This window comes from Sminthopsis crassicaudata, chromosome 4, assembly GCF_048593235.1.
Source record: "Sminthopsis crassicaudata isolate SCR6 chromosome 4, ASM4859323v1, whole genome shotgun sequence".
Classification (NCBI taxonomy): Eukaryota; Metazoa; Chordata; class Mammalia; order Dasyuromorphia; family Dasyuridae; genus Sminthopsis; species Sminthopsis crassicaudata.
This window is the reverse complement of record NC_133620.1, coordinates 387,582,884-387,610,229: the sequence shown is the minus strand read 5'-3', so window position 1 is coordinate 387,610,229 and position 27,346 is coordinate 387,582,884. Positions and strand designations below refer to the sequence as shown.

General features: G+C 34.7%; 1 protein-coding gene across 1 annotated transcript in view; it reads right to left on the bottom strand.

Annotated features, from left to right (window-relative positions):
* Positions 1-6,080: 6,080 nt before the first annotated feature.
* GPR137B (G protein-coupled receptor 137B) overlaps positions 6,081-27,346 on the bottom strand; it is an 89,852-nt gene continuing 68,586 nt past the window's right edge. The window contains exons 3-7 of the mRNA XM_074262468.1: positions 22,052-22,274; positions 19,665-19,818; positions 13,160-13,284; positions 8,361-8,485; positions 6,081-6,594 (exon numbers count right to left, since the gene is read on the bottom strand). Coding sequence (XP_074118569.1) covers positions 6,483-6,594; positions 8,361-8,485; positions 13,160-13,284; positions 19,665-19,818; positions 22,052-22,274 — 739 coding nt within the window. The 3' untranslated portion in view covers positions 6,081-6,482. The remainder of the gene's footprint in view (positions 6,595-8,360; positions 8,486-13,159; positions 13,285-19,664; positions 19,819-22,051; positions 22,275-27,346) is intronic.

Here is a 27,346-nt window from a genome sequence, read left to right as displayed (position 1 = left end):
TTTGCCCCAAATGGTTTTCAGAAAATGTGTGCTATTACATTAGCAACAGTTTTTAAATTAGTATAATAAAAATTTTGAGGGAAAAATTTAAAATGAATCCCCACCCCACAACATTTGACCCTCTGCAACACAAACAAAATTATCATAGAGCACGGAGTATTAAATTATCATTTAAAAGATACGCAGTTATTTTTAAATCTTTTGAGTTACTAAAAAGGCATAATGATAAGCATAAGATTACCATGCCTCCAAAATATGAACCATCTAGTCTAAAATTCTTCAACAAAATCAAATGTTTTGTGGAAGGGTAGGATTATTCTGTCAAAAACTCAAATGTTTTGTACATTAGCTTCTTTTACCACTTTCTACTTCGCTACTTGTTTGATTCTGGCTAATAAGAAAAAACTTACTATTATTCCTTATGAGAGTTTTCATTGGTTTTTTAAGAGAAACAGTCAATCAAAAAGCATTTATTAAGTTCTTAGGATGTACAAAACACCGTGAATACAAATAGAAAAGCAGAGAATATCTGTTTTCAAGGAGTTCCCACTTTAACTAGAGAGAGAGAGAGAGAGAGAGAAGATAATATAGGTTTTACCTGCAAGTCAGAAGTAAATGTTCCATAATTTTTAGGATCTGGCAGCAAAGTAAATTCTTTAATTTTATCGAAAAAGACATTTCTTTGTAATATTGTTCTTATTGATAGATCTAAGGACTTGTGGGAGCAAGAACTTTATTTTCTAGGTCTTAAGTAGCTGTGATATTAAGGGAATTACAATATTGTCAAAATACAACCTAATCTTCAGATATTAATTACATCTTTACTATATTTCCTCTTACTAGAATACAGTTTGCCATGAATTAGATGCTTTTTTAGAACTACTTATATTTACCACCTTTTGAGGTAGCAAATTTTGCAAATTTGTGTCTCAAAGGAAAATAATACAGGTTCTTGTCCCAAAGTTGTTTCATGTGAACTCTTAAGAGGTAAGCCTTAGGTTAGGGGAAGGGCGACCCATGGAAGTGACTAAGATTTGGATTCTAGACAGTAGAATTTTTCAGTATCATCAGGACTCAGAAGGGCATGTGAGAAGTAGAGGCTATAAGATCAGGTAAATAGCAAGAGATGAGCAGTGTAGGGTTCTGCTAGCTGGAGAGCATAAATAAATTCTGGACCTATCTACCCAATATTAGTCTATAGAGTTTTCAAATAAAGGAGGCGAATAGGTAGTGGAGATTCAAATGGAAAAAATCTGGTTTGGAGTATGCATAGAAAGGAACAGATTGGGCCAAGAATACTATATTTGCCTAGCATGGTTAGCATTAGCAAGTTAAATACCCATCTAAATCCATGAAAAAGCTCCAGTGAAACTAGAAAAAATTACTTGGACACAAGTGCTGGTAATAGGTTCAACAAATTATGGAGTAAGTACTTCATTTTGTACTGCTAGATTAATGGAGGTTCTTGGTCTTGGACAATGTTCAGTAAGAGAGAGCAGAGGATCATAAACATTTAAGCTGGAACCTTCTAATTTTACAGATGGGGAAACAGACGCAGGGAAACACTGTGATTTGACTAATATTAGAGGCAATAGATAGTGTCCTAGCCTAGATGGAAGGAAGAATCATCTTCAGACGCTTTCTAGCTATGTGACCCCGGGCAAGTCACTGAACTGTTACCTCTGTTTCCTCATCTGTCAATGAGTTGGAGATACCTTAGTTATCTTTGCTAAGAAAACCCCAAATGAAATCAGAGTTGGATGGAACTCTGAACAGCAGGATAAGTAGCACAATCCAAATCTAAATCCAGGTCATCTAAATTCCAAAGTCTGTGTTTTTCTTTGATACCAGAAAGGAAGACACCACCAAGTCAACTTATAAAAATTCATAAAAGTCTTCCTAAACAGATGATGAAACACTCCTGATTCATGGTAAAGAGGCAAAGGATTATTTGAATGTTTTTAAATAGAAAGGATGCTGGCTCTGGGGCCAGAGCATTCAATCCCATTTCTGAGGCTTTGTGCCCTTGGAAGGTCACAATCTAGCTGAGCCCCAGTTTTCTTGTCTTTAAAATGAGTTGGATTAAATGGACTCCAACCTTCCTTCCAAGTCTAATCCCTTATCTGTTAAATCTTTTTTTTTAATTTTAATTTTTTAATTATAGCTTTTTATTTACAAGATATACGCATGGGTAATTTTTCAGTATTGACAGTTGCAAAACCTTTTGTTCCAAATTTTCCCCTCCTTCCCACCGCCCCCTCCCCCAGATGGCAGGTAGACCAATAAATGTTAAATATGTTAAAGTATATGTTAAATACAATATATGTATACATGTCCATACAGTTATTAAATATTTTTTGAGGCTATGTTCCTAACAGGCTCCCTCCTTGTGTCCGGAACTAAGATCATAAGTGCATCATATTCTTTTTCAAGTTTCATTTTTCCAGACCAAAGAAACAAAATTGATGATTTGTCCTCACATGAGCTCTACTATTCCAAGTAGTATAAATGAAATGTTGTCTTCATTGTATTGTTATTTTTTCTAACTCCATATTATTTTTCAATTATGACGTAGAAACAAACAATGGAAGAATGTAATGCAAATGTATTTGTTTCTCAGGTTGTATCTTGCAGAATTTGTATTTTCTTGTAGTTTAGCAAGAAAGAACAACATGTACAGGGCTTTTATCAAGTATCTTTTATTGGCATTCTTGATATAACTTCAAATACATAGACCCATATAAATTTAAAATAAATTTGACCTTATTGTCAGAAATTAGATTGTATTTCTTGCAGCATTCCTTTTTGACAGAGCTCTTAGGGGAATGCTTGGGGTTTTTTTAGCCTTTATAATGGGTAACTTAGTATTTGACATTTACAGTCTCTGAAAACTTACAATTAAGATGAAGCTTTTTGAATTGATCCTGTTCTCATAAATAACTGATCAAAGAAGTTAATTTTGATAGCCATCATAGATATTAAATATATCCCAACTCCAATAAATCAGTCAACAATCATTTAATAAGCACATAAAATGTGCCAGGCACTGTGCTAAGTACTAGGTAATTAGCAATACCTAAATTCATTCATGCAAATATAACATGTGTCCATGCTGTCTGTTATGGCATAAATTTCTTGGCAACATCTCAGACTTAACTGTGTTAAACACTGATTTCATGTGTCTTTCTAAACTGACCCATTTAAATGGGCTATCTAAAATGCCATAGTAAAATGTTTGCCACACTGGTACAACAAATTCTTCTGAGGTTAATTACAAAAAAGAAAGCTGTTGTGTCTGTATAAATATTATTTTTTAATGGTTAAGTTAATTATGTTCTATGTGCTAATATAAAACCAGCATTTGTAAGTATATCCTTTTGGTATTGTATTAGGTTTGGATATGTGTCGGCTCAGAACTTTTATTAAAATATCCACTGCCTTTACTTTTTAATTTTTTGAGTTTTTTTTATATTGCTTTAACACAAAGAAAACAAATATAGCTTGTAAGAATAGTTTAGAGCCAGTGATAATTATTATTTTTATTTTCTTAATATTTTTAAGGACTTCATAGACTAAGCAGCTTCATCATTATAGTTAATAGTCAAAAATAAATTAAGAAGCTAAATGAAAACTTCATTTTCCCTCCTACCCTCTGTCTTTCAAAAAATGTATGCACACTTATTTACTAGCAGAGAAAGAGAGATTGCATTTTAGTACATTCAAGTACAAATTCCAAGTTAAGACATTTCATATGCAGGTATGCATTTACAAGACTTGGGTTTTGTCATTGTTTTGACATTACTACTAAAACAAAAGACACAACGTATATTAAGTAGATACTAAGTGCATCCATATCCCCCTCTTGCCCAATTCATCTTCATGTAATATTAGCAGCTTTAATATAAAGGTAAATTATGGCTTGCGATGGTGACATAACCAGCATTTCAGTTTCTCTGTCTAAAAATCATAAAAGTATAAGAAATGTTTCTAATTCATAGCATAGCATCACATAATAATGTGATCATTACTTGATTTTAGTAATGTAATGGGATGATTACCATACCAAGGATACCCTGATCAGAACAGGTGGCCTGCTGATGAGTATGATAAGTGATAGCCCATGAACTTCATTGTATCCTCATGATACCAGCAGAATGTGAGGAAGGTCCAGCATGATGAGTGGACCCTCTTTGACAGACTTATGGAAGGCCATGAATAGGAGTTTTACAGAATGGGCAGGCATGAATGAGTTGCAATCTGTATCAGTCAAAGTGAGAGCACAGATCCAATTTGATTTAATATATTTATTTGTCCTAATGACAAGGAAAGCATTCTACAGAGCCTATGAAAACTCAATTAAAAGGAGCCCTTTTCAAACCCCAAAGGGTAAGAGCTGGTAGAGACTTTTAGTTTATATTTGCCAATTACTCTTTCCCATCCTTCATCTTACAGAAGAAACAAACAAGTCCAGAGATCTTTTTACTGGAAGTTTTCAGCTATGAAAAATCTGTAACTGGCTTCAAAGACAAAGAAAGTGACAGGTCAGTCTTAAGGCTATTTGGAAAATTAAGATTGTGATCTCTTATCTGAAATACTTTTAAAAATCGTAGAAGTAATCAGTGGAGATTTCCTCATCAGTTTAGAATCTGTAAGTCAATCATAACTATATTGCATTAGATAGAGTAAAGGGATCCAAGTTGTATGAAAAATCCCCATAATGATATAGTTTAACACCTTTGCCTCAGTTAAATGGAAAACCTTACTTTACATAGTGTCAAGAGAGGTTTAAATCATCTGGGTTACTAAGCAGTGAAGAATGAAATTATAAACCATAGATCATTGAGCAGTTTTGTATTGCAAGTGGGATTTACCCAACAAAAGTTAAGATTTCTTTCCATTTTACTCAATTTTATTGCCTGAAACTTGAGGTTTGCTAAGAAGGAATGAGATTATCTTTTTATATGACATTTGAATTTTCTCTGGCTCTTAGCTCTGTAGAAAACCTGCCCATTTAATCTGTTGGTAAGGTATGTGCCTGACAGTCTAACATTCTCTAAGGATGTTTTTTAATAATGAAAAAAAACATGAAAGGAGTGTGTAACATTAGCAGCATCTTCCAAATGAAGCTGGTTTTGTGGCATATTTTTCCATCTAGGAGATAGATAATTCTCTAGAAGGTATATCTTGCTATGAGTGTCACATGGTACCATATATAACTCTAATTACCTTCTGGACGATCATGTTTCATTGTATTTTTTTAAAATCAGTCCAAATAAATTAATATTTTCCAATTGGTCTAAGATGGAATGAAAGGTATTTGGAGAACCAATATAAATTGGTCCTTGATGTCAGCTCCAGTAATAGGGATGTTGTAAATTCTATTTAAGAAATGTATAGCATCTAATTGAATTTAAAAAGCATTAGATATGTGGGAGAGTTTTCAGAGGTTCGGGTTCTGAATTTGTTGATGTTAGATTCTAAATTGGTGAAAATTTTGTAAAAACTTATGGTTCTAGAGTAGAAAGTTACAGATTCTAAGTTAGCATATCCAATGTTAGTTTGAACTTATTCTCATTTAATTTGTGCACATTTTGCCTTATTAAAGGCAAAAAAAAAAAATAGAGCAACTAGATGGTTCAGTGGATAGAACACTAGCACTTAAATCAGGAATTCAAATCCAGCTTTAGACACTTAATATCTACTAGCCTAATCCCTTGCCAAAAAAACAAACAAACAACAACAAAAAAAAAAAAAACCCATAAAATTTTAGGGAAAAATTTAAGTCCCCCTAATTAAAAGGAAAATCTGAATCTTCCTTGAAGAACCACCTATCATGATTTTAACATGCTTGGAAAAAGCCATTTGTCCAGAAGTTCTCCAACAAACAGTTCATCCAATTGCAACTTTGAGAATGGAAACTATTTAGACATTGTTAATCAAGTTGTGAAATTCTTCTGTAATGCACTGAAAAGGGTTTTTTATATCTACTAAGGATATCTACTTTCAAATATCTTTTTAATTAAATTAAAATATTTTTAATAATATGAGAAACGCATCTATAACAAGCCATACAGGACACATTAAACTATATGTCGTATATTTTTAAAGTGAATTATACATAAAAATATCTGTGCAAACTAAAAAATACATTGCATCAACAAATTCTTGGGAGAGAACCTTAATATACTTTAGCATTATCACTTAAGTTATATAAAATATGTCTTCTGTAAAAGTACAAATAAAAAAAAATTAAATTATGCCTAGGGAAATAGCCAGGCTCATTTCTTTAGTACTAACTAAAATAAAGTTTTATCCATCTAAATTATTGCTTAGTCCCAACTGAAGCCATCAGAAACCTGTAGCAAGTAACAAAGTCAAATCCTATTTCTCATGTACAGTGCCCTAAACATCCAGCTGTCCCAAGTTTGTTTTTCTGAAACTTTTCACCATGAAGTAAAATTCTATAATACTGTTAACAGAAGCTATCCGTTGCTGGATTTGTCAGGATCCAATGTAGAATCTTGTTGCAGTGATCCTATTTGTGCCATGAAGCTATTAGTTTGTTGTCCCCAGTCATAGTAATCTGGCGCAAAGCTGAAAAAGAAAGAATACTTTTCCAACATTCCTTTTACATTTCTCATATCAATTTGAAGGCAGCTACTTTGGGGTGGACCATTTTTTAAAAAGCCTACACATCTCAATGCTTCCTCTACCCATCCTCTTCTTCCCATTCTCCTTCCCTGGGCACAAACCAAAATGTTGTTTACATGAAGGTTTTGCCAGAGTAACAAGAATAAGCCCATTTATTTTCTTCCAGTACAATATCTGAGTATCTAATAATCAGATCTATTTTTAGTCAATCACTTTTACTGATTATATAGTCATAGGGTCATAAATTCTGAAAGGGGTTCTTTCAAATCAATCTCTTCAATTTGCAAATGAGAAAAATAGGTTCAGAGAGTTGTGACTGAAGATTTAAATGAGGTAAAATTATGTATGAAATTTCAAGAAATGTGCCTTCTTTCCATTTGTGTGTGTGTGTGTGTGTGCGTGTGTGTGTGTGTGTGTGTGTGTGTGTGTGTTTGTAGGGCCAAATCTGTGCTCAGGAAAAGAGATTCCTCTATTTTTTTCTATTCTGGCCCTAGTGACATATTTATAAGAATAATATTAATAGCTAACCTTTATATAACACTTTGAAATAGCACACATTTATAAGTGCCAGGCATTTTGCTAAATGCTTTATAATTATTACATAATTATATTAGAGGTAGGTTCTAATATTATATCCATTTACAGATGAGGGAACTGAGGCAAACAGTTTAAGTTCCTTGATCAAGATCACACAAGTGTCCAAGGCCGAATTTGAATTTAGTCTTTTTTGATTTCAGAGTTTTCTATCTACTGTGTCACCTGCTTCAGGGTATCCTTTAGCTACATCACAGATTAGTTTTTTGGTGAGATAACCAAAGAATCTAATTACTATATAGAACATAATTTCTATGAGAAAATGTGCTTTAAATCCCAACTGACCAATTTAAGAACATTTTTTAAAAGTTTGTTCCTAAATTGGAGACTATATCTACACTCTTGTACAAATGCGAAAATGAAAGGAACCATATGTGTTTATAACTGATTCATGGGTAGTCATACAGATTGAGAGTAGGATCACAGATCTATGAAAAGGACCCCAGAGACCAATAGATACTTAGTATTATGACTTGAAGGAGCTCACTTGCCCCTGAATCTCTTTTCCTCTGGTCAGAAATTCTCAACATTAGCTTTTATTAGTTTTTGCATCCTTAATGATTTAAAAAGAGATAGAAGAACTAGGACAATGTAACTTCCGGGCATTGGTATTGGATTTCAATAAAAACCCTTTGCATATTTCACAATTCTGTTTAGGACTAGCCTTGAGTCTATTGGACCAGCATTGTTTAAACCAAGAGACATCATCAACCTGAACCCCCACTACCATCCCCAACCTTTAGAGATTAACCTTCAATTATGGTGTGTAATAATTAAAAGTTTTAACACTTTGCCCCTGCTATTGGTAATTAATCTGATTAATTATTCATAAATAATCCCTGTTTGAAATATCTAACAAAAAGATGTCTATAAGAAACAATGTCCAGATGACTTTATTTTTTCCATGTGTCAATCCCCATGGACATTTTAGGATGATTGTGTAATAATCCAGGTCCTCATACCTAGATATTCATTTCATGTATCTCATCTACCTGTTCTTTAGAGATTATGTATAAACTAATTTTCCAGTTTGGGACTCTCCTATTGGGCAACTCTTTTTGAGAGAAGGGTCTTTCTTTTTCATTCACCCCTTGCCTAGATTCTTCTCCTCTTACCTTCCCTGAAGCCCTTGAGGGGCGATGTTCCAAGCGAGGTCATCATCACTGTCATATCTTCGAGGGTTGTCAAAGAAATAGGATCTAGGGCTAAATCCATGGCTTGGGACCATTACAGGATTTGTCTGGAAAAACAATCAGATAATGAAACATTTCTCTGCTCTCGGCTATGTCAATGGCTAATAGGTACAAAATAATGTATGAGTTGCCAAAAATGGTTGGCATCTATTTATTGAATTTACCTGTTTTTCTGAAATAAAGGAAGATTCCCATCATGGGGGAATGGAAGAACAAAATTAGTAAGTAATTACTATGCTTTTAAAAATATCAATTTTAAAAAAATAACATCAATAGAGAATTTAGTTCTCCTTGTCTGGATGCAGGCTGCTTCTACATGCAATTTTCCAATTAACCTATCTTCTGCTATATATAAAAATTTGAGTGCTGTTAATCCTCTCCAACACTTATGATATATGTAGGGTTTTTTTCTACAAAAAAAGAAAAATGGATTCTATTATGAATCCGACAGAGGGTTTTCTGCAATTAGGTTATCCAAGTGGATCCTTAAGAGGATCAAAACAAACTGGGCCACCATCCACTGGTATCGGAAGGATTGGAGGTTGATGATCCCTTGTATTTCAGAGTTTTCATCAGCAGGAAGGCTAAAGGAGGCAAACAGTGAGAGCCCAGGACCAATGGATTGCCAGGCTGTCTAGGGAAGGGTAAATTGGCCTGAATTGGAAAAATGAACAGATTAAATATTCTATGCTGAGTCAGCACTGAGATTAAACCTGTCACTGTACTTCCAACTCAAAAGAGACCCAACTGGGAAACTTCCTCTGCTATGCTACCTTAGGGTGCTGCTCAATAGCCACGGAGAATGAGACAAAGTGGAAATATAGAGTCTAAGGAAGTTGGATTCTGTTCTTCTCCTGAGCAAATTTCATATTAGCAGGCTATATATTAATTTCTTCTATTTTTAGGAATTAAATTTTTGTGCTCTAAAGCCTCCTCATCTCAGGGGACGTTACTGCTCTAGACCTACCTAGGGCATTGTTCGGTAGGAACAGGGAAATCTTATACCCCTACCTATGTTCTGCCAAGCAAGACTAATTGCTGAGAATGGAATGCCATGATTCATTCTTGGGACTGTGTCAACATGACTTCTTAAATGCAGCACAAACAAAAGAAAATCCAAGATATTTAATAACATTCCTTCTCCACTTGTGCCCTTCCCTGGAATAAATTAGGTGCTGGCGTCCACTCAGGCCAGCAGGGGATGATTTTACTGTAACAAATGCATTAAGAAACTGGCAATACATTTAGTGATAAATGTGATAAACACAGCTACTAAAGCAAATGCTGGATGAAATATGATTAAAATGGCCAACAATTTTTCTTGAGCAACAAAATTTGGGGGTAAAAATTAAATTGTAAATATGTATATTTTGTTGCTGTGTAAATGAAGCAATTTGATTCAAATCAACCAGTATTGAATAAATGACTTGGAACTAAAGTGTACCTAAATATAGCATTTTGTATCTGAATCTTAGCCCTTATGTAGGGCTTTGAGGTTTGCAAATTGCTTTACATATATTATTTCATTTGCTATTCAACAAACAGATCACTGTGCTAGGAATTAGGAGGAGATATAAAAGTTTAGTAAAACACAGTCCCTGGGAAGACATCAACAAAGACAGGTGTAATACACAATATTGCATCATCAATCATTAGAAAGTACTGTTTGAAGTCCAAAAAGGAAGACTGTTATCACCTTGAGGTCTAGGTGCTTTGTGCTAAGTTCCCCTGAAGCAAAGGACAATCAAAACAAATTAGTCAATGAGATCTACCTTCCATCTCTTGTCTTGGTAATGGCTCCCCCCTCCCCCAGCCTCAACCTCTCCTTGTAGAGAGTCCTCTGTCCCATCCCTAATCCACCTTTTGATTTTTCTTGTTTCTTTTAAGACTCAGCTTTATTAACAGATGTTTCCCAGTGTGTCCCTCCTCAGATGACCTTCCCTCTACTCTGTATATATTTTATATACATGTGGTTTCACTCATTGGAATGTGAATCCCTTGAGGAAATGGATTATTTTTGCCTTTTTTTTTTTTTTTTGTATTCCCAAAACAAAATTCCTGGCACGTGGCTTAATAAATGCTTGTTGAATGATTGACAGGAGTCAAGTCAACTAGTATTTATTATTAGTCAATAGTATGCCTATCTCAAGAGTCAAAATTTTGCCCCACTAAATCTCTATCTGTGGATCCAACCCAAGAGTCTCCCCAGAAAACTTAACTAGTTACACTCAGAGCAGTAAGAATGTCTGGTAAAGAGCTGGGTCAAGTCTTAATTTCAGGAACTAAAAGGAAGTTAGTGAGACCCCTCGCCTAAAAGAGCCTGCCCACTCCTCCCAATTCCTGGGCAGTCTTCTAAATCTTCCTTGATAGTACTGTCTACTTTCTCCCTCTGGAGATACCTGGAATGGATGAGGTTAGTAATACTGGCAGTCAGACTCCATTCTGTAGCTAGAATATCACCTGAGTCATGGACATAAAGACCCAAATATAATCATAGGTCCGAGAGACTAGAGTGTGACTAGCAAATGACAAACTGACAGATGCTAACAAGAGGGCTTCATTATCTCCTACCTGGTTTCCCTGCCTCCAGTTTCTCTCCCTCAGCCCACATACTGCTGCTGGGTTAATCTCCATTATTCACTTTTCTGACCATGTCACCTCTTCTGCTTCAGAAAGCTTCATTAACTCCCTATTGTCTAAAAACATAGTCTAAATTCCTTAGCCTGGCATTGAAGACTGAACTCAATCTATTTGTCTTTATCTCCCAATGCACCCCTTTATTTTTTACTCTATTGTGGTAAAATTATGACTCATTATTCCCCAACAATATAGAATTCTTGAATCCCCTAAAGAGATCTTAGAGGTCATTCATAATTTCAGAAACTGAGCCCTAGAGAGATGAATGCTCAGAAGAACCTGGATTCAGGTAGTCTCCTGCTTTCATGCCTTTGTTTAGCATTCCCTAGGCCTAAAAAACCTGTCAATCCTCTCCATCCTCCCTAACTACATCTGTTTAAATATTTTCTTGTGTTTTAAATTCCAGTACAAATTTCTCTTTTTTCATGAGGCCTTCTCCCATCCTCTCACCCTGAAGTGATCCTTCTGATCTCAGAACAATTTGCTTCAGTCTTGTGTGTTATATTTATTTACATATATGTCATGTTTCTTCCTAATTACTTGATAATAATTACTAAGTTCTGAGCACTATGCTGTGTTGGGGGTAGAAAGAAAGACAACTATGTACATATGATATATATATATATATATACACACATACATATGTAATATGAAGAGAAAAAAGGTAATATGAGAGGTGAAGGCATTAGATTATAAATTATTTGAGGGGAAGGTCTGTGTCTCTTATATTTTCCAAAATACCAAGTACATTGTTCTGTATGCAAAAACCAGAAATAGCTCACATAGCAAAATCATATTACAAAATGCTTTCTTCACAACTACCACATGAGGTAGGTTAGTAGAAGAGAAGAAGAAATATTATATCCATTTTATAGATAAATAGAGATTCAGAAAGATAGCAATTTAAACCCAAATTTTCTAACCCCAAGTTCAATGTCTTTTCCATTATACCATAGTGATCCATTACACGTACTAGGTAAGTGTTAATATCATGAGCCCCTTGGCTGCTCCAACTAGCAGCTTTCTTGCCTTTTCTTCTTAACTTTGTCAGTGAAATTACACAGGGAAGAGAAAGGAGGGTAAAGCTGAAGTAAACCTTGGTGTTGGTATAGATTTCTATCCAGTTTGGTTCAGAGAAGAGTTAGTCTCTTGGCTAAAATGACAACTTTTAATTACTTGTGGATATCACAGATATCTGGAATTGCCCTGTCTTCTCTACTTTCTGATAGATGACACTTAACCATACCTTATAACTGGGTCAAAATATTGGTGGCTTAATTCCTAGCCTTGGGAAAGGTGTTTATACAAAACAGGGCAAAACATCGAGCCTTTTGGGTCTCCAAACCACAAAATTCTTGCCCTTTGTCTTCATACTGTATTGGTCCATCTCTCTGAGGAAGTTTCTTCCAAAAGCAGGGCCCCAAACACACTTAAATAATCTGAGTAACACCTTAGAGATACTTCAGCACTGTGTCTCTTTCAGTGACATGCTACATGTATTACTTTGAGGAGATTACAATAGTGGTTATAACCATTGCCAACAGTGGGTGGTGGGAAGGTAGTTGAATTCTATTGCATTCCCATCTTAAAAGGTTTTCTTTGTTACAAGATAAGATGGTAAATTTAGGTTTCATGATTCAGATCAGTTCTAATAACAATTAAGTGGTTACCAACTGAAAAATATTTATTTCTTTTCAGTTCTCACAGAATTAAACTCATTTAAAAAAAAGTTGTTCAAATATTCTATTAGCCTTAGCCTCCCTAGTTGGAAAGCTTATAGGCATGATCCACCATGTCCAGCTGGCAAGATTTTTTTTAAATGTCCCAAGGAATGGTGAATTACTTTCTCTGTTTAACAATTTTAAAGTCTAAAAATTAGATCCTAAATGGCAACCCCCCAAAACAAACGAACAAAAATCCTCAAAAGCAAATCCCACTACCAAAAATTCCAGTGTTGACTATTATAATATTATAATCTATGTTTCTAGTATACACTAGGAAACAAAATTCTATTATTCACTATTATGTTATAAAAGAGTCCCCTTCCTCCCTCCCCTCAATGAAATACAAATCAATTTACTTACTAGGTCTTTTGTAGGATTTCTAACTCGGAAGAAGTAAACGACTAAGGTGGTGGGCAGAAGCTCCCACACAAAAAGGACCACTCCAAACACTACATATCCAGCATCTCCAAGTTGACTTTTCAGATCTGCCTGTTAAGGTAAAAAAGATTGTAGAAATGGATCTGATTACACTGGATAAAGTCACAGATGGATAATGCTTAATTAAAAATGAGTACTACATAATAACTTTAACAGTATTCCTGAACCTTTTCTCCTTGTCCTCCCACTCAATATATACATCTAAACTATAGGACCTATTATAGGTCATCCAAGACCTTGAATCTTAACCAGCCTCCCGAGGGACACTGACAATCATTTCAATTTTTCATGTTCAATGATTATCTTTAAATAGCAGTGTTACTATTTGACTTAATCGTAGAAATGGTAGCTATAACATTAAGACAAGAAAAAGAAATCAGCATAGTAATAAGTACAGCAAAAAAAGGAAAAAAATTATTATAATTTTTTTTCAGGTGATATGATGGTGTATAGAGAACCCTAGAAAGTCAACAAAAGTTAGTTGAAACAATAATTTCAGCAAAGTTCCAGGATATAAAATAACCAGCAATCTTTAGCATTTTTGTAAATTGCCAACAGGGAGAGATTTCAGCATTTCTGTAAACTGTTAGCAGAATAGAGAAATTCTGTTTAAAATAACTACAAAAAAACTGAAAATAGCTGGGAATCTATTTACCACAACACACACAAGAACTAGATGAATTCAACCTCAAAATATTGTTTATGGGAATAAAGGCAACCCTAAATAATTGGAAAAACTATGAGACAATATAATAAAATTACAACACTAATTACAACACTACCTAAATCAATATGCTGATTGAGTGTCATAAGAAGTATTTTATAGAACTAGGAAAAATAACAACAAAATTTATCTGGAGGAGCAAAAGGTCAAGAATCTTAAGGGAAATGATAGGGAAAGGGGAGTGGGAACAAAGTGGGCCTAACAGTATCAGATAATACCACAGAACTGTAATCTTTAAAACAATTTGGTACTAGTTATAAAATTTGAAAATTATAAAATTTTATAAATTTAAAAGTTATATAAGATTTTTAAAGAACAATCAGCAGAATGGTATATAACATACAAAAGTAAATGAATTTAGTAGATTAGGGTTTGATAAACCCACACACTCCAGATACTGGAGTAAGGATTTACTGTTTGACAAAACTTCCAGGAAAACTGGATAGACTAGCAATCTGATAGGAATTAAGGTTAGATCAACATTCACACCATATAGAAAAACTCCAAATGACTACATGACCTAACTAAAGCATTGCATAATCAACTTAAAATAACATCCTTTCAGATCCTTGGATAGGGGAAGAGTTCATAATCAAAAAAAGTAATAGAGAGGATAATAAAATTTTTATTTTATTTGCATAATATTAAACTGTTGTTTAAGTAAATGCAATTCACTTAAAATTATAAGAGAAATAGGTAACTGGTGAAAAAAATCTTTGAAGCAAGTTTCTCTTATAAAAGATCTCATTTTCAAGACATAGAAGAAACAGATTCAAATCTATTAAAAAAAAAAAAAAGAAAAGAAAAAGAACCATCCAAAAGTTGATAAATGTCCAAAGGATATGAAAAGGCAGTCGTCAAATAAAGAAATCCAAACTATTTATAGCCATATGAAAAAAATGATGTATTTCATTAATTATTAGGGAAATTAAAATAAAAGAAATTCTGATATTCTACTCCATATTTACCAGCTTGGCAAAGATGATGAAAAAGAAAAATGATAAATGACAGTAGGGCTTCTGAGAAAACAGGGACACCAATATATTATTTAAAAGGCTATAAACTATTATTTCCATTCTGGAAAACAATTTAGAATTATGTTCTAAAAATTATCAAATTATACTTTTATTTTAGTCTTATATTCCAAAGAATTTTTTTAAAAGAAAAAAACTATAACAGCTTTTTTTTTCTATCTTATTTTATAACATTGAGGTAACTAGATAACATAGTGGACAAAATATTGGAATTGGAGTTAAGAAATCTGAATTCAAAACCAACCTCAGACAGTTACTAGCTGGGAAAATCATTTCATCTTTCTGTACCTAAGTTTCCTCATTTGTAAATGGGGATAATACCACCTTCCCTCAAAGTGGGTTTTGTGAGAATCAAATAAGATAAACCATGTAAAATGTTTTCCAAACCTTAAAGCACTATCTGTATGTTAACTATTATTATACAGACACAAAAGTGATTATATTAATTCTCTGAGAATTAATTTCCTAATCTCTGCATGTCAAGCTTCTTTGGGATCTATCCCAATATTCTGTTGGGGTTTTTCAATAGCTGCATTATAGCAATGATTCATGGAGATTTTCTGCTCACCTTTTGTCTCAGTCTCCCTCTCTCTGCCTTCTGATCCACCTCCTGTTTTTCTTAAGTGTACTTAACTTTACATAATAAATATACATAATATACCCTAAAATTATGTGTAAGCTCAAATTTTCAAAATCTCACTACATTTTAAATGATGTATTGGCACTGTCTGTACCTAAAATTGAATCCTTTTAAAAAAATACTTTTTGCTAATACAGTAAAGTTATAATTTGTATATAATGCAAAATTTGGTTTCCATGTTTTATATATATATTTTTTTTTCCTTTTGAGGCTGGGGTTAAGTGACTTGCCCAGGGTCACACAGCCAGGAAATGTTAAGTGTCTGAGACCACATTTGAACTCAGGTCCTCCTGAATTCAAGGCTGCTTCTCTGTCCACTGCGCCACCTAGCTGCCCCCATGTTTTATATTCTCCCACTTTAACAATCATTTCTTAAACATTTACTATGAATCAGGCAACATGCTGAGAGCTGGAGATTCAAAAAAAGGCAAAAACCCTTTTTGTTATTAAGGAGCTCACAATGGGAAAAACATGTAGGTTCGTATGGAGTTGTTCACTCATTTTTCAGTCATGTCTGACTGTCTGTCTGATCCCATTTGTGGTTTTCTTGGCAAAGGCCCTGGAATGGTTGGCCATGTCCATTCCCAACTCATTTGACAGATAAGAAAATTGAAAACATTTAAGGGTATGTATGAAAACATAAAGGGTTAAGTGATTTGCCCATTGTCATACAGCTGATAACTGTTGGAGGTTGGATTAGAACTCAGGAAGATGAGTTTTTTCTGCCTCTAGGATTAGTGCACTATCTATTTGTGCCAGCCAGGTGCCCCATATTTGGAAGAGGCAGAAAGTAATCTCAGAAGGGGAGGCACTAGAAGCTGGAGGGACTAGGAAAGGCCTCCTGTAGAAGGTAGAATTGAAGTAAGATTGTAGAGTCAGCCCACCTTCTCTTCCTGCATCTGTGGTTTAAGTGAGCCCAGTTCTTATCTATGAATTTCCATCTGTTTTCATTAGTCCAATTCACCAAGTTTATTTTACATTTACAAACAGGATGACTATAAACCTACTTTAAAGACAGGGACAGAGCTGAGACTGGCTCTGTGATTTTATTGATTAATGGGAGCTCCAGGTTCTCTGGAAATGAACAAAAAGGAAAAGGCAATTAGTGCCCTTAGTAGTTGCTAATCTGGAGAGTATTGTCTCTGTTACAGAGCCGATCAAAGGCTCCCTTTTCTTTTTAGAATACAGTACTCTTTAGCCTTAGGCTCTCAATTTCTTCAAATGTATCATAAAATATTTGGACCAGATGACTTCTAAGATTCCTTATAATACTAACTTTCTATAAAAAAACAAACAAAAACAAAACTGTTGACATTTATATGGTGTTTTAGAGTTTACAAAGGGCAGTGAGGTGGTGCAGTGGATAGAATATCTAGAGTCTGGAAGACTCATTTTTCTGAGTCAAATTCTAGTCTCAAACACTTCTAGCTTATATGGCCCTATTCATCTCAGTTTCCTCATCTGTAACATGGTGGTGAGGATAAAATGTAATAACATATATAAAATACTTTGAAAACCTAAAAATACTACATAAATGCTAGTTATTATTATTTAGGATACTATAGGGAATTATTCTCCACACTTTGAAGATGAAGAGGCTACAACCAAGAGAAATTAAATGGTTTGCCTCTGGCCAGTAAACAATGGAAGCAGGATTTGAATCCAGATTCTTACTAATTCAAGATCAAACACTCTTTCTATTGTCAAACTAGCCCCTCAAATATAAGCTCATTATTCATTGAATTTTAGACTGGATGATTATATGAAATTTCAACCAATTCAGTACTTGTATGAACCTAACCAGAATAAAAAATTAAATTTAGGATTTCCCTTGACTAAAATCAATCACTTCACCTCCTTCCTTTCTTGAAAAGACAGGGAACTATGGGAATGTTACCCATGTTGACAGACATAGTTGATATATGTCAATTTTGCTGAAATGTGATTATTTAAAAAAAAAACTATTATATGGGAAGGCTAGCTGGGTAGAAGAGGAGGAAATTGTCTTCTCAGAAATGAATGTGATGTTAAAAACAAAAGGCATCAGTAAAGCTAAAAAAAGAAAAAGAAAAAAAAATCTCAACCATTCCCTCTTCTGGGCCTTTCCATAAACAAAGGTATTCTCTGTCAGCAAAAGAAATGGCAGAGATTATAGAGGGCCTGAGCCTGCAAAAGACAGAATGCTTCTATAGTTTCTCTCTTACCATGTGATCTCCAAATGAATTCAGAAAGTCCAAGTAATAGAAAGGATGCACAATTTCTATAACTCAGATTTGGGGAGGCTAAGCAAGCCACAAGGAAACAAGCATCAAAGAATCATTCTGAATGTAGCATCCTGAGTGACTTAAATCTTCATTTTCTTTTCTTTTCTTTTTTTTTGAATATTTATTTTCTATAGGCACTCATTTTCTATCCATGTCACTGGCCTGATTCAGATTTTCTGGTCTGCTTCTACAGCCAGGCAGGTCCTACTTTCTGTTCTACTGTTTAGTCATACAAGACAGATCTCAGTTTTGCCATCAGCATAATAGAGATCATACAAGTGATACTGCCTAAATTACAGGGATACAGTGGGAAAAAAAGACCTTTCCAAAGTTTAAAACATTATACAAGGTACCCTAAAAATCTTAGTGAAATTTTAAGCTACTAAAGGTTATCCATCATTCCCCTTCAGCTATTTAAGCCTGGAACTACACTAAGTTTTGGGAGATGCTGTGTAATGCTCTTCTTAGCTGGAGGTAGATGACGGTGGCTTTCTTGTTGACCATTTCTATGCTTGTTTTGTTTTACATCTATCACAATTTCCTGTGATCTGAAGGGATTTGATAAAGGGATAACAGACTTAAGGCCATAGGAGAAAATGGGAGCTTCTATTTAAGCCTAAAAACATCTCAGCAGTCATCTTTTAATCTAGATTTCTTCAAATGCTATGAGTATACAATGTGAGGAGGATCAGACTTACTGTATCTGTTTGGGGAACTCCTTTCTAGCATCATTTTCTATGTTTGACTATAAGCTTCTCGAGGGCAGGAGCTGTTTTTCTTAGCACAGTGCCCAGCACATTGCTGTTCAGTTGTTTTCAGTCCTGATACCATTTGGGGTTTTCTTTGTATTTGTCATTTCCTTTTCCAGCTTATTTGACAGATGAGGAAACTGAGGCAAGCAGGGTTAAGTGACTTGCCTAGGGTCACACAGGAAGTGTCAGAGTTCAGACATGAACTTAGGAAGATGAGTCTTCTTGTTTCTAGGTCCAGTATTATCCACTGTATCACCTGGATGCCCTGCCTAGCACATAATAAGTACTTAATATTTACTGAATTATTGAAATACTCAATATTTATTTAATTAAATGGGATTGAATTGAATCCAGATAGGGAAACAACTTCTATTGATGAAGATCAGCAGCTCTGTCCAGAGGGTTGCCTAATACTTCAAGATTAAATAATTTATCCACAGTCACTAAGAATTGTTTAAGAAGTGGGACTTGAACTCGGTTCTTCCTAGGACCAAACCAATTCTCTATTCACTCTGCACCCCTATAAATAACCTTAAAACACCTTGAGCAGATCTCAGAGCACTCCATAAAATTTCAGGCATGTGTTTTCTGAAACCTGAGTAAGTTTTCGTTCATTCCTTTTGTCATCACAAACTTTAACTCTTAATAACACTTTAACATTTCCAAAATACTTTGAAAAGGCTTTGGCCACATCAATCTGATCATTTAATTCTTATTGACTTTCTGGGAAGAAAAGGATTATTTGTGACAATCATATGTTATTATCATATTATTATCATATGTGGTGCATTGAGGCCCCTGATAGAAAAAAAGTAAAATAATTTGTCCACCCAACATCAGAAGGCTAGTGAGGATACAGACCCAAGCAAGACTGGAAGTGTTCTGCATTTTACTCTAGTGTACTCTCATATCTCTTATAAGGAGAGCTAGTTCTTTAAAAACTGAAAAATCTGAACATTTTTGGTTCTGGCAAATTCTCCCAGCTAAACATCCCTTGTTGATGAGCTCCTCACTTGCCTGGTCTGATACGTTGTACCAGTCGTAATCAAAAGAATGGACATTCTTATTGTGAGAAAAGGATAAAATGAACAAGTTGTAACAGGCTCTGGATGCATAAAGCAGGATAACTGTCACCCCGATGGTGGTCACTTGACACACAGATGAGCCCTGGAAAAGAAGGAAACTTGCTTTAGTCCAATCCATCTCCCTGGCAGAACTGGTGCTATATCAGCCAACTGCCATCCCTCGGTCCTCTCTGCAACCATCTTTGCTTAGCTGTGTCACTGCCCCATCTGAATGCCCTATTGGAAATTCTATCAGACACCTCTGGATCTTAGTAACCCTGTATACGTGTATTCAGTTAAAGAATCTGGTCATATAGTCCTAAACCTGCTTGTATTTCCTTTCCTCCTGGAATAGGAGATGGCAGCAATATTAGTTTGGAAATACTTCCATACGGTCCAAGCTAAATGGGTATGCTGTGCTGTTTTAGGGCCTCTGGGTAGGAATCTACAGTGATGGGGACCTTTGTTTTCATTCTCCCTGCACACTGCTGGCCAGTTCGGTGGTAAATAGTCCCAGAAGCTGCCAACTCCCCTAGGTCTGTTGTTTGCTTTGGCCACTTTTCCCAGTGAGATGATTAAGCACACAGCAAGAGATGGTTTTGTGGACAAAGCTCAGTTGCTGGAGGATTTTTGAAAGCAGTAACACATTTGATGTTTAATAAATACTTGTTGGCTGGACTTGGGACTTGTCAGTAACTATGAAAATTCTCCACTTAATAAATGGTCAGTTTTTCTAACCAATCAGAAAATCAAGGGATAAAAAGGATATTAGCTGTTGTACCTGAACATCTGGAGACTGCTTTGATATTTTTTTCAGGAAGGAGTTATCAAATAAATCCAAGGTATTATTAAATTGTTTCAATGGCTGTTAATTATGCTTATTATTTTCCCTGTGGGAGGTCTGAATAGTGCTTCAGTAGAAAGCTACAATTTAATCCTTCCTGTTAAATTCCCTCTCCCTGTTTTTAAAATCCCCAACTGTCTCATGTAGAGGAGAGATTATGTTCAAGGGAATTCAGACAAAATCAAGTTTGACATTTCCTTGCAAAGCATGTAAATGAAAAGTTGCCCTAACACTGGCAATATAAGTTCAATGGTTATAAGGTTCAATTCTCTAGGGTAATGTTGGCAAATAAAACGGTGCTTGGTAGCAAGGATTTGGATTTTTAAGGAATCTTTCCCCTAGGCCCTCTTTGGCAGCTATCCCTCAATTTGTCATGATTGGTTGCTTTCTGAGCATGGCAGATTGGCTCATGCAAACTCCATCACCTGGCCCCAGTCTTTAGAATAAAGAGATTAAACAAATGGGTTTTAAGGGCACTCAGCAAATCACTAGCACACAAGGGAGTAGAGGCCCAGCTCTCCTGCTCTGATGTCAATAGTCTATCCTGCCAAAAGTTACACAACACTCCTTTGCTCAGCAATCTGCTTTGTGAAAAAAACTACACCAACTGTTTAGGCAAATTTAGTCCTATGGTCTCAAATGTGCTTATTTTATTTTCTTCTAAGTATCCAAAGTGACAAGGATTGATGTTTCTAGGGTGGAGGGGAGTAGTAGGGAATGGATTTGGTTTATAACTTCCTCTCCACCTTTTATTCTGGTTTCTTCTCTGTAAAAAGAAATCACCATGTGGCTAAAAAGGCAAGCAGAAGAACAATTCTATGGGCACTTGTCCCTAAGGAGCAATAAGGCTCTAGTCATCTGCAAATCAAGAGGAAAAAAATAGGGCCTTGGAAACTAGATCACCCTGAGTTCTCCCTGACTCACCAAGTGACCTTCAAAAAAAGCCCAGTGTCCTTTTAAAAATTATAAATATGAGAATGCAAGAAGGATGTGCGATTTTTAACTGTAGGAACTATCAGTGGGTAAAGTTCAACACAGATGAAAATCTGCCTTTAATTTAGCAGATTCCTCCTGGCAGATGATTGGCCCGAGGGACAGCGAAGAGACTTGTACAAGACCATAGGCTAATTCAGAGTCACAGGCAAGACGGGAGCCCATGTACTCCAAGACATATTCTGTCACATACCCTTTTAAAATATAGGAAAAATTATTTTCCATCTTTAAGTTGATAAAGTATTCTCTTCAAACTCTACTCTGAACACTGGTTAATATACTCTTGGCTGACTGGCATAAGGATTCCCCAGGAATACAAGAGGATGGGTTTGAACTTATGCCTCAGTCTTTTGTTTTAAACAATAGCTTTACTGGCTTTCACTGAAAGGTTAGGTGTGAGAGACATTCTAGTATTTTCTGTTTCCCCCTCAATCTGCTCCTTCTGGCATGAGCTTTTTGGAAGGAGTTGAGTACATGCTGGAAATGCTTCCCACCCTACCTTAGATTCCAAGTATATATTGGCTAAAGACATCTTGGAAATCTTGTAGAGGCAGATGGAAAGCGAGATGGCGCAGAGAACAAAGAGCGTGTCGTTAATGGCCACCCGCACCGAAACGATGACCTTTCTCTCCCAATTTTCTGTTTTCACGAGTACTGCACAGGTTAAATTTACCAACAGGAAAAGAAGGCTGATGAAGAGGGAAGCCAGGTAGAGGGGAAGTCTGAAAAGAAAGAATGAAAAAATGTTGCATAAATATTGAGCTCAGAATACCAATTTTCTACTTATCTCCCCACAACTGCCACACTAAGATTAGGAACTTGGAACCTCCTTAAGTCCACCCAACTTTTAAAAATCTGTAATAGACCTTTACAGAAGTGGGAAAGATGCCCTGTTGTCTATTTTCCCTGAAATTTTCTACAGTAACTAACTTATAGGGGATACAGAGTTGCTGTGGGGGCTGTTTGATGTCTTTCAATAATAATCAGTCTTAATCAGCAAGCACTTATCTAACTCTCTATATTTATCTATCTATATACATCAAGTGCTTTCAATAGTCACAAGCATGTATTTATAATGTGTACATACATATGTGCATGTAAATCAACACAGTGTGTGTACATGAATGTGTATATATGTACATATATGTATATGTACAGAATAAATACAAATCAGCTAAAGAGAAGTTAAACAAAATATAAATAGGAAAGGGGGAAATCAGAAATAACTTCATGTATGTGTCAATAATTATTCCAAATAGATACATATATGTATAAATGCATATATACGTGTGTGCATGTATATATGAATGCATGTATTTGTGTTCATGTATGTGTCTATGTGCAGAATAAATACAACCATCTAGAAAGTAGTTAAATCAAATATAATTAGGAAAGGGGGAACTGGCTGTTGATCGGGGAAAATCAGAAATAACTTCATGTATGTGTCAATCATTGTTCCAAGTATTTTCAATACAAACAGATACATATATTTTTATATACTGTATATACACCTGTGTGTATGTGTACATAAACATATGTACACATGTGCTTGTATCAAAACACACATATGTATATGTATATGTATGGAATAAATACAAACCAACTAGAAAGTAGTTAAATCAAATATAATTAGGAAGCTCAACTAGATGCTGAGCAGGAGGAAATCAGAAATAACTTCAAGTAGAACCTGGAATTTCAATTGTGTTAGGAAGACAGGGATTTTATGAGACTAAGGAGGAGGCTAGTTGTACATTCTAGCATGGGGGACTTCCAGGGTAAAATTACAGAAATAAGAACGGAATACCCTGTATGAAGATAATAGAGATTCCTTGGGTTCCTGAAAACTAACATCAATAACCTACAATACCTTCCTGAGAAGGCAATGATTACACAGAAAAGATCAATTTAATTCCAATAATTTAATTTGACAAGTATTAAATGACTTTTAAGTACAGACCACCACACTAGGAGAGAGAAAAGATTTAGATCCAGTCCTCAGGAAGCTTAAGAACAATAGCCACAACAACAATGAATATTTAATATAGAATATATCAAAAGTCTTAGCATAATATTTAAGCATGAATAGCTCAAATCTGCATTGAGACTTGTTTTAAAGTCTTTAAAATGCTTTACATATATTATTTCATTTGATTCTCACAACAACTCTGGGAAGTAAATGTTATTATTGTCCCCATTTTACAGATGGGGAAACTGAGGTTGAGAGAGATTAAGGGATTTGCTCAAAGTCAAATAGCTAAAAGTGTCTGAAGACACTGTTGTATCTTTGGTTTACTAACTGCTAATCTAGTAAAGGTAGTATGACATATACAAATAAGATATAATATAATTTCATATGAGATAATGGCACCATATAAGTACTATATAATAACGTATCCTATAAGATCCAAGGCAGGTAGTTTAGGATGGGCTTTAAAGGATGGATAGGAATTTAACAGATATGAAAGGGGAGAAGGATAACTCTTCACAATTACACAGAATTTTAGGTTGCAAAGTACTTTACATATGTTATCTCATGTGAGTCTTATAAAATTCCTAAAGGTGCTATTATTATTTCTCTTTTTACTAATAAATAAATTGAAGCTTAGAGAGATTAAATAATTTGCCCTGAGTCTCACAGCTATTCAGTGTTTCAGGTGGTAGAATCTGAACCCAAATCTTCCTGACTCCAAGTGACTATTTCACAAAGTAAAAAAAAAAATTCTGAAAAAATATCTTTATGATTCCAAGCCAAACTCTGTTACGTACTCTTTTAAAATGGAAGCAAAAACATTTTCCATCTTTAAGTCTAATTAAATTGATGAAGTAAATTAACATTAATTAAGTCCAATACTGAAAAGTATTCTCTTCAAACTCTACCCCAAACATTAGTTAATATACTCTTGGCTGTCTGACACAAGGATGCCTCAGGAATATACGAGGATGGGCTATTAGTGGTTTGAACTTAATGCCTCAGTCTTTTGTTTTAAACAACAGCTTTACTGGCTTTCACTAAAAGGTTAAACATGAAAGACATTTTTGTATTTTTTTGTTTCCCACTCAATCTGCTACTTCTGGCATGAGCTTTTTGGAAGAAGTTGAGTATATGCTGGAAATGCTTCCCACCCTACCCTAAATTCTGAAAAAAAATATCCATAAGTATAGGAAGAATTAAGAACAGAGATACAGGAACAAAGACCCAAAGGACAATTAAGGAGAAAATCATCCATTTTGGTTGTACTGTAGAATGTACAGATGGGAATAATATAAAATACCAAATAACAAAAATATATTTGTTAAGTGCTTTGCAAACTTTAAAACTCTATACACTTGCTAGTTATTATCACTATCCTCATCATCACATGTTATTATAATGCTTTATTATATGATTATTATAGCACTACGAGTCTAAATTATTATTATGTTTGGTTTTTTAAATCATTTTTCAGTTATATCTGACTCTGTAACATTATTTGGGGTTCTTTTGGTAAAAATTCTGAAATAGTTTGCCATTTTTTTCTCCAGCTCATTTTACAGTTGGGGCAAACAGGGTTAAATGACTAGTTCAGGGTCACGTAGTAAGTGTGTACGGCCAAATTTTAATTCAGGAAGATGAATCTTCTTTACACCAGAATTGACATTCTATGCACTGTGCCACCTAGATACCTTTGTTGTTATATAAGACTAGAAAATAGGTTACAGAAAGACTTGAAGCTTAGTTACTAAGATTTGAAGATTCAACAGATGTTGAGGTGTTAAAAGATTTTTGAGTGAAGGAAGAAAATGAGCAGATCTATGTATAAGGAAGATCTATTGTGAAGGATAGACTGGAAAGGAAAGAAAATATTGTATGAAAAGATGGAGGGGGGAAGTTTGTTAGCATATTAAAAATAGCCTAACAATATAGCATTTTTACTCTTTTTGTTGCTTACTTGAATTTTGTTTCCTTTCTCATTTTTCCCTTTTTGATCTGATTTTCCTTGTGCAGCATAATAATTATGTAAGTATATATATATATATATATATATATATATATGTATATATACACTGGATTTAACATATATTCCTGACATGTTTAACAAAAATATAAATGAAGTTATTAAAAAATAAAATAGTCTAGTAAGGTCATAATAAGGATCTAGACAAGAAATATAATAGTCTAATAAAGTCATAATAAGAACCTAGACTGGAGGTGTGGCAGTGGAATGGAAAGGTCAGGACAGGTGTAAGAGATATTCCAGAGATAGAATCAATAATAATAATAATAGCTAATATTTACATAGTTCTTTATGGTTGGCAAAATGAATGCTTTATATCCATTATCCTGTTTGAATCTCACAACAGCCCTGGGAGGTACATATGATTATTATCCTCACTTTACAGATGAGGAAACTGGGGCCGAGGGTTCACAAAGCTAGGAAAACATGGAAGCAGTGTTTAAACTCAGATTTTTCTGACTTCAAGTCTGTCAACAACCTGATTCATAGAACTATGGCTTTAGAGGAGTGGAATAAACCTTAGAGGTCCCCTAGTCTAGTCTCTTCGTTTCATAATTGATGAAAATGAGATCCAGATTGGTTGTTTGTAGTCCAAAGTCATACAAGGAATAAATGGGATTCCACTGCACCATATTAACTCCCGTAAACAATTAAAAACAAAGTAAAAAAAAGTTAACAGTCCAATGCAATAAGCTGCAATAAGCCTTTATTAAGCACATGCTATATATCAAGAATTCTGCTAGGTCTTGTGGGTACAAAGAAAAAGCAGAATAATTCACAAAACCAATGCCAAAAAAGGAAACTGAATAAAGGTTTTACCACTGAAAAAGAAGGATGAGAAGTTTTTGGGAAAAGGAAAAAATTTGAATTTTGGGTTCACGGATTCAGAGCTGAAAAGGAACTCATAAAGAGATTTGAGTCCAATACTCCAACTTTATTAATGAGAAAACAGAGATAGTAAATGACTTGCTCAGTCATGTAAATAAGTAACAGAGCTAGGATTTCAGTCAGTCAGTCAAAAAAATTTTATTGTGTGCTTACAAGGTACTTACTGTAGAATATACAAAAAAAAAAAAGAAGAAGAAGAAAAAGTCAGTCCCTGCCTTCGAGGTGTTTGTAATCTAATGGGAGAGATACAACAAGCAAACACATACATACAAACAAGTTACACACAAGATGAATAGGAAATAGAGGAGGAAGGCAGTAGAGTTCAGAGAGGTTGGGAAAGATATCCTCTAGAAGATGGGATTTCAGTTGGACATGAAGGAAGTCAGAGAAGTTAAGAAGGGGAGACAAAGAGGGAGAGTGTTCAGGTCTGGGATAAATCAGAGAAAACACTAGAGCTGAGAAATGGAGTGTCTTGCTCATGGAACTGCAAGCAGGATTGTTCCAATGATCTTGTGATGGAGAGAGCTCTCTACACCCAGAGAGAGGACTGTGGGAACTGAGGGTGGGTCACAACATAGCATTTTCACTCTTTTTGTTGTTTGCTTGCATTTTATTTTTTCTCATTTTTTTCCTTTTTGGTCTGATTTTTCTTGTGCAGCATGGTAATTGTATAAATGTGTGTGCATATATTGGATTTAATTATATTTTAAACATATATTAGATTACTTGTCATCTAGAGGAGGGGTTAGGGGAAAGGAGGGAAAATATGGAACACAAGATTTTGCAAGGATCAATATTAAAAATTATCTATGCATATCATATGTTTTGAAAATAAAAAAGCTATAATAAAAAATAAAGAGTTCATAATGGGGTTTAATGTATAAATAGGCTGGAAGGCACATGTGTTGGGG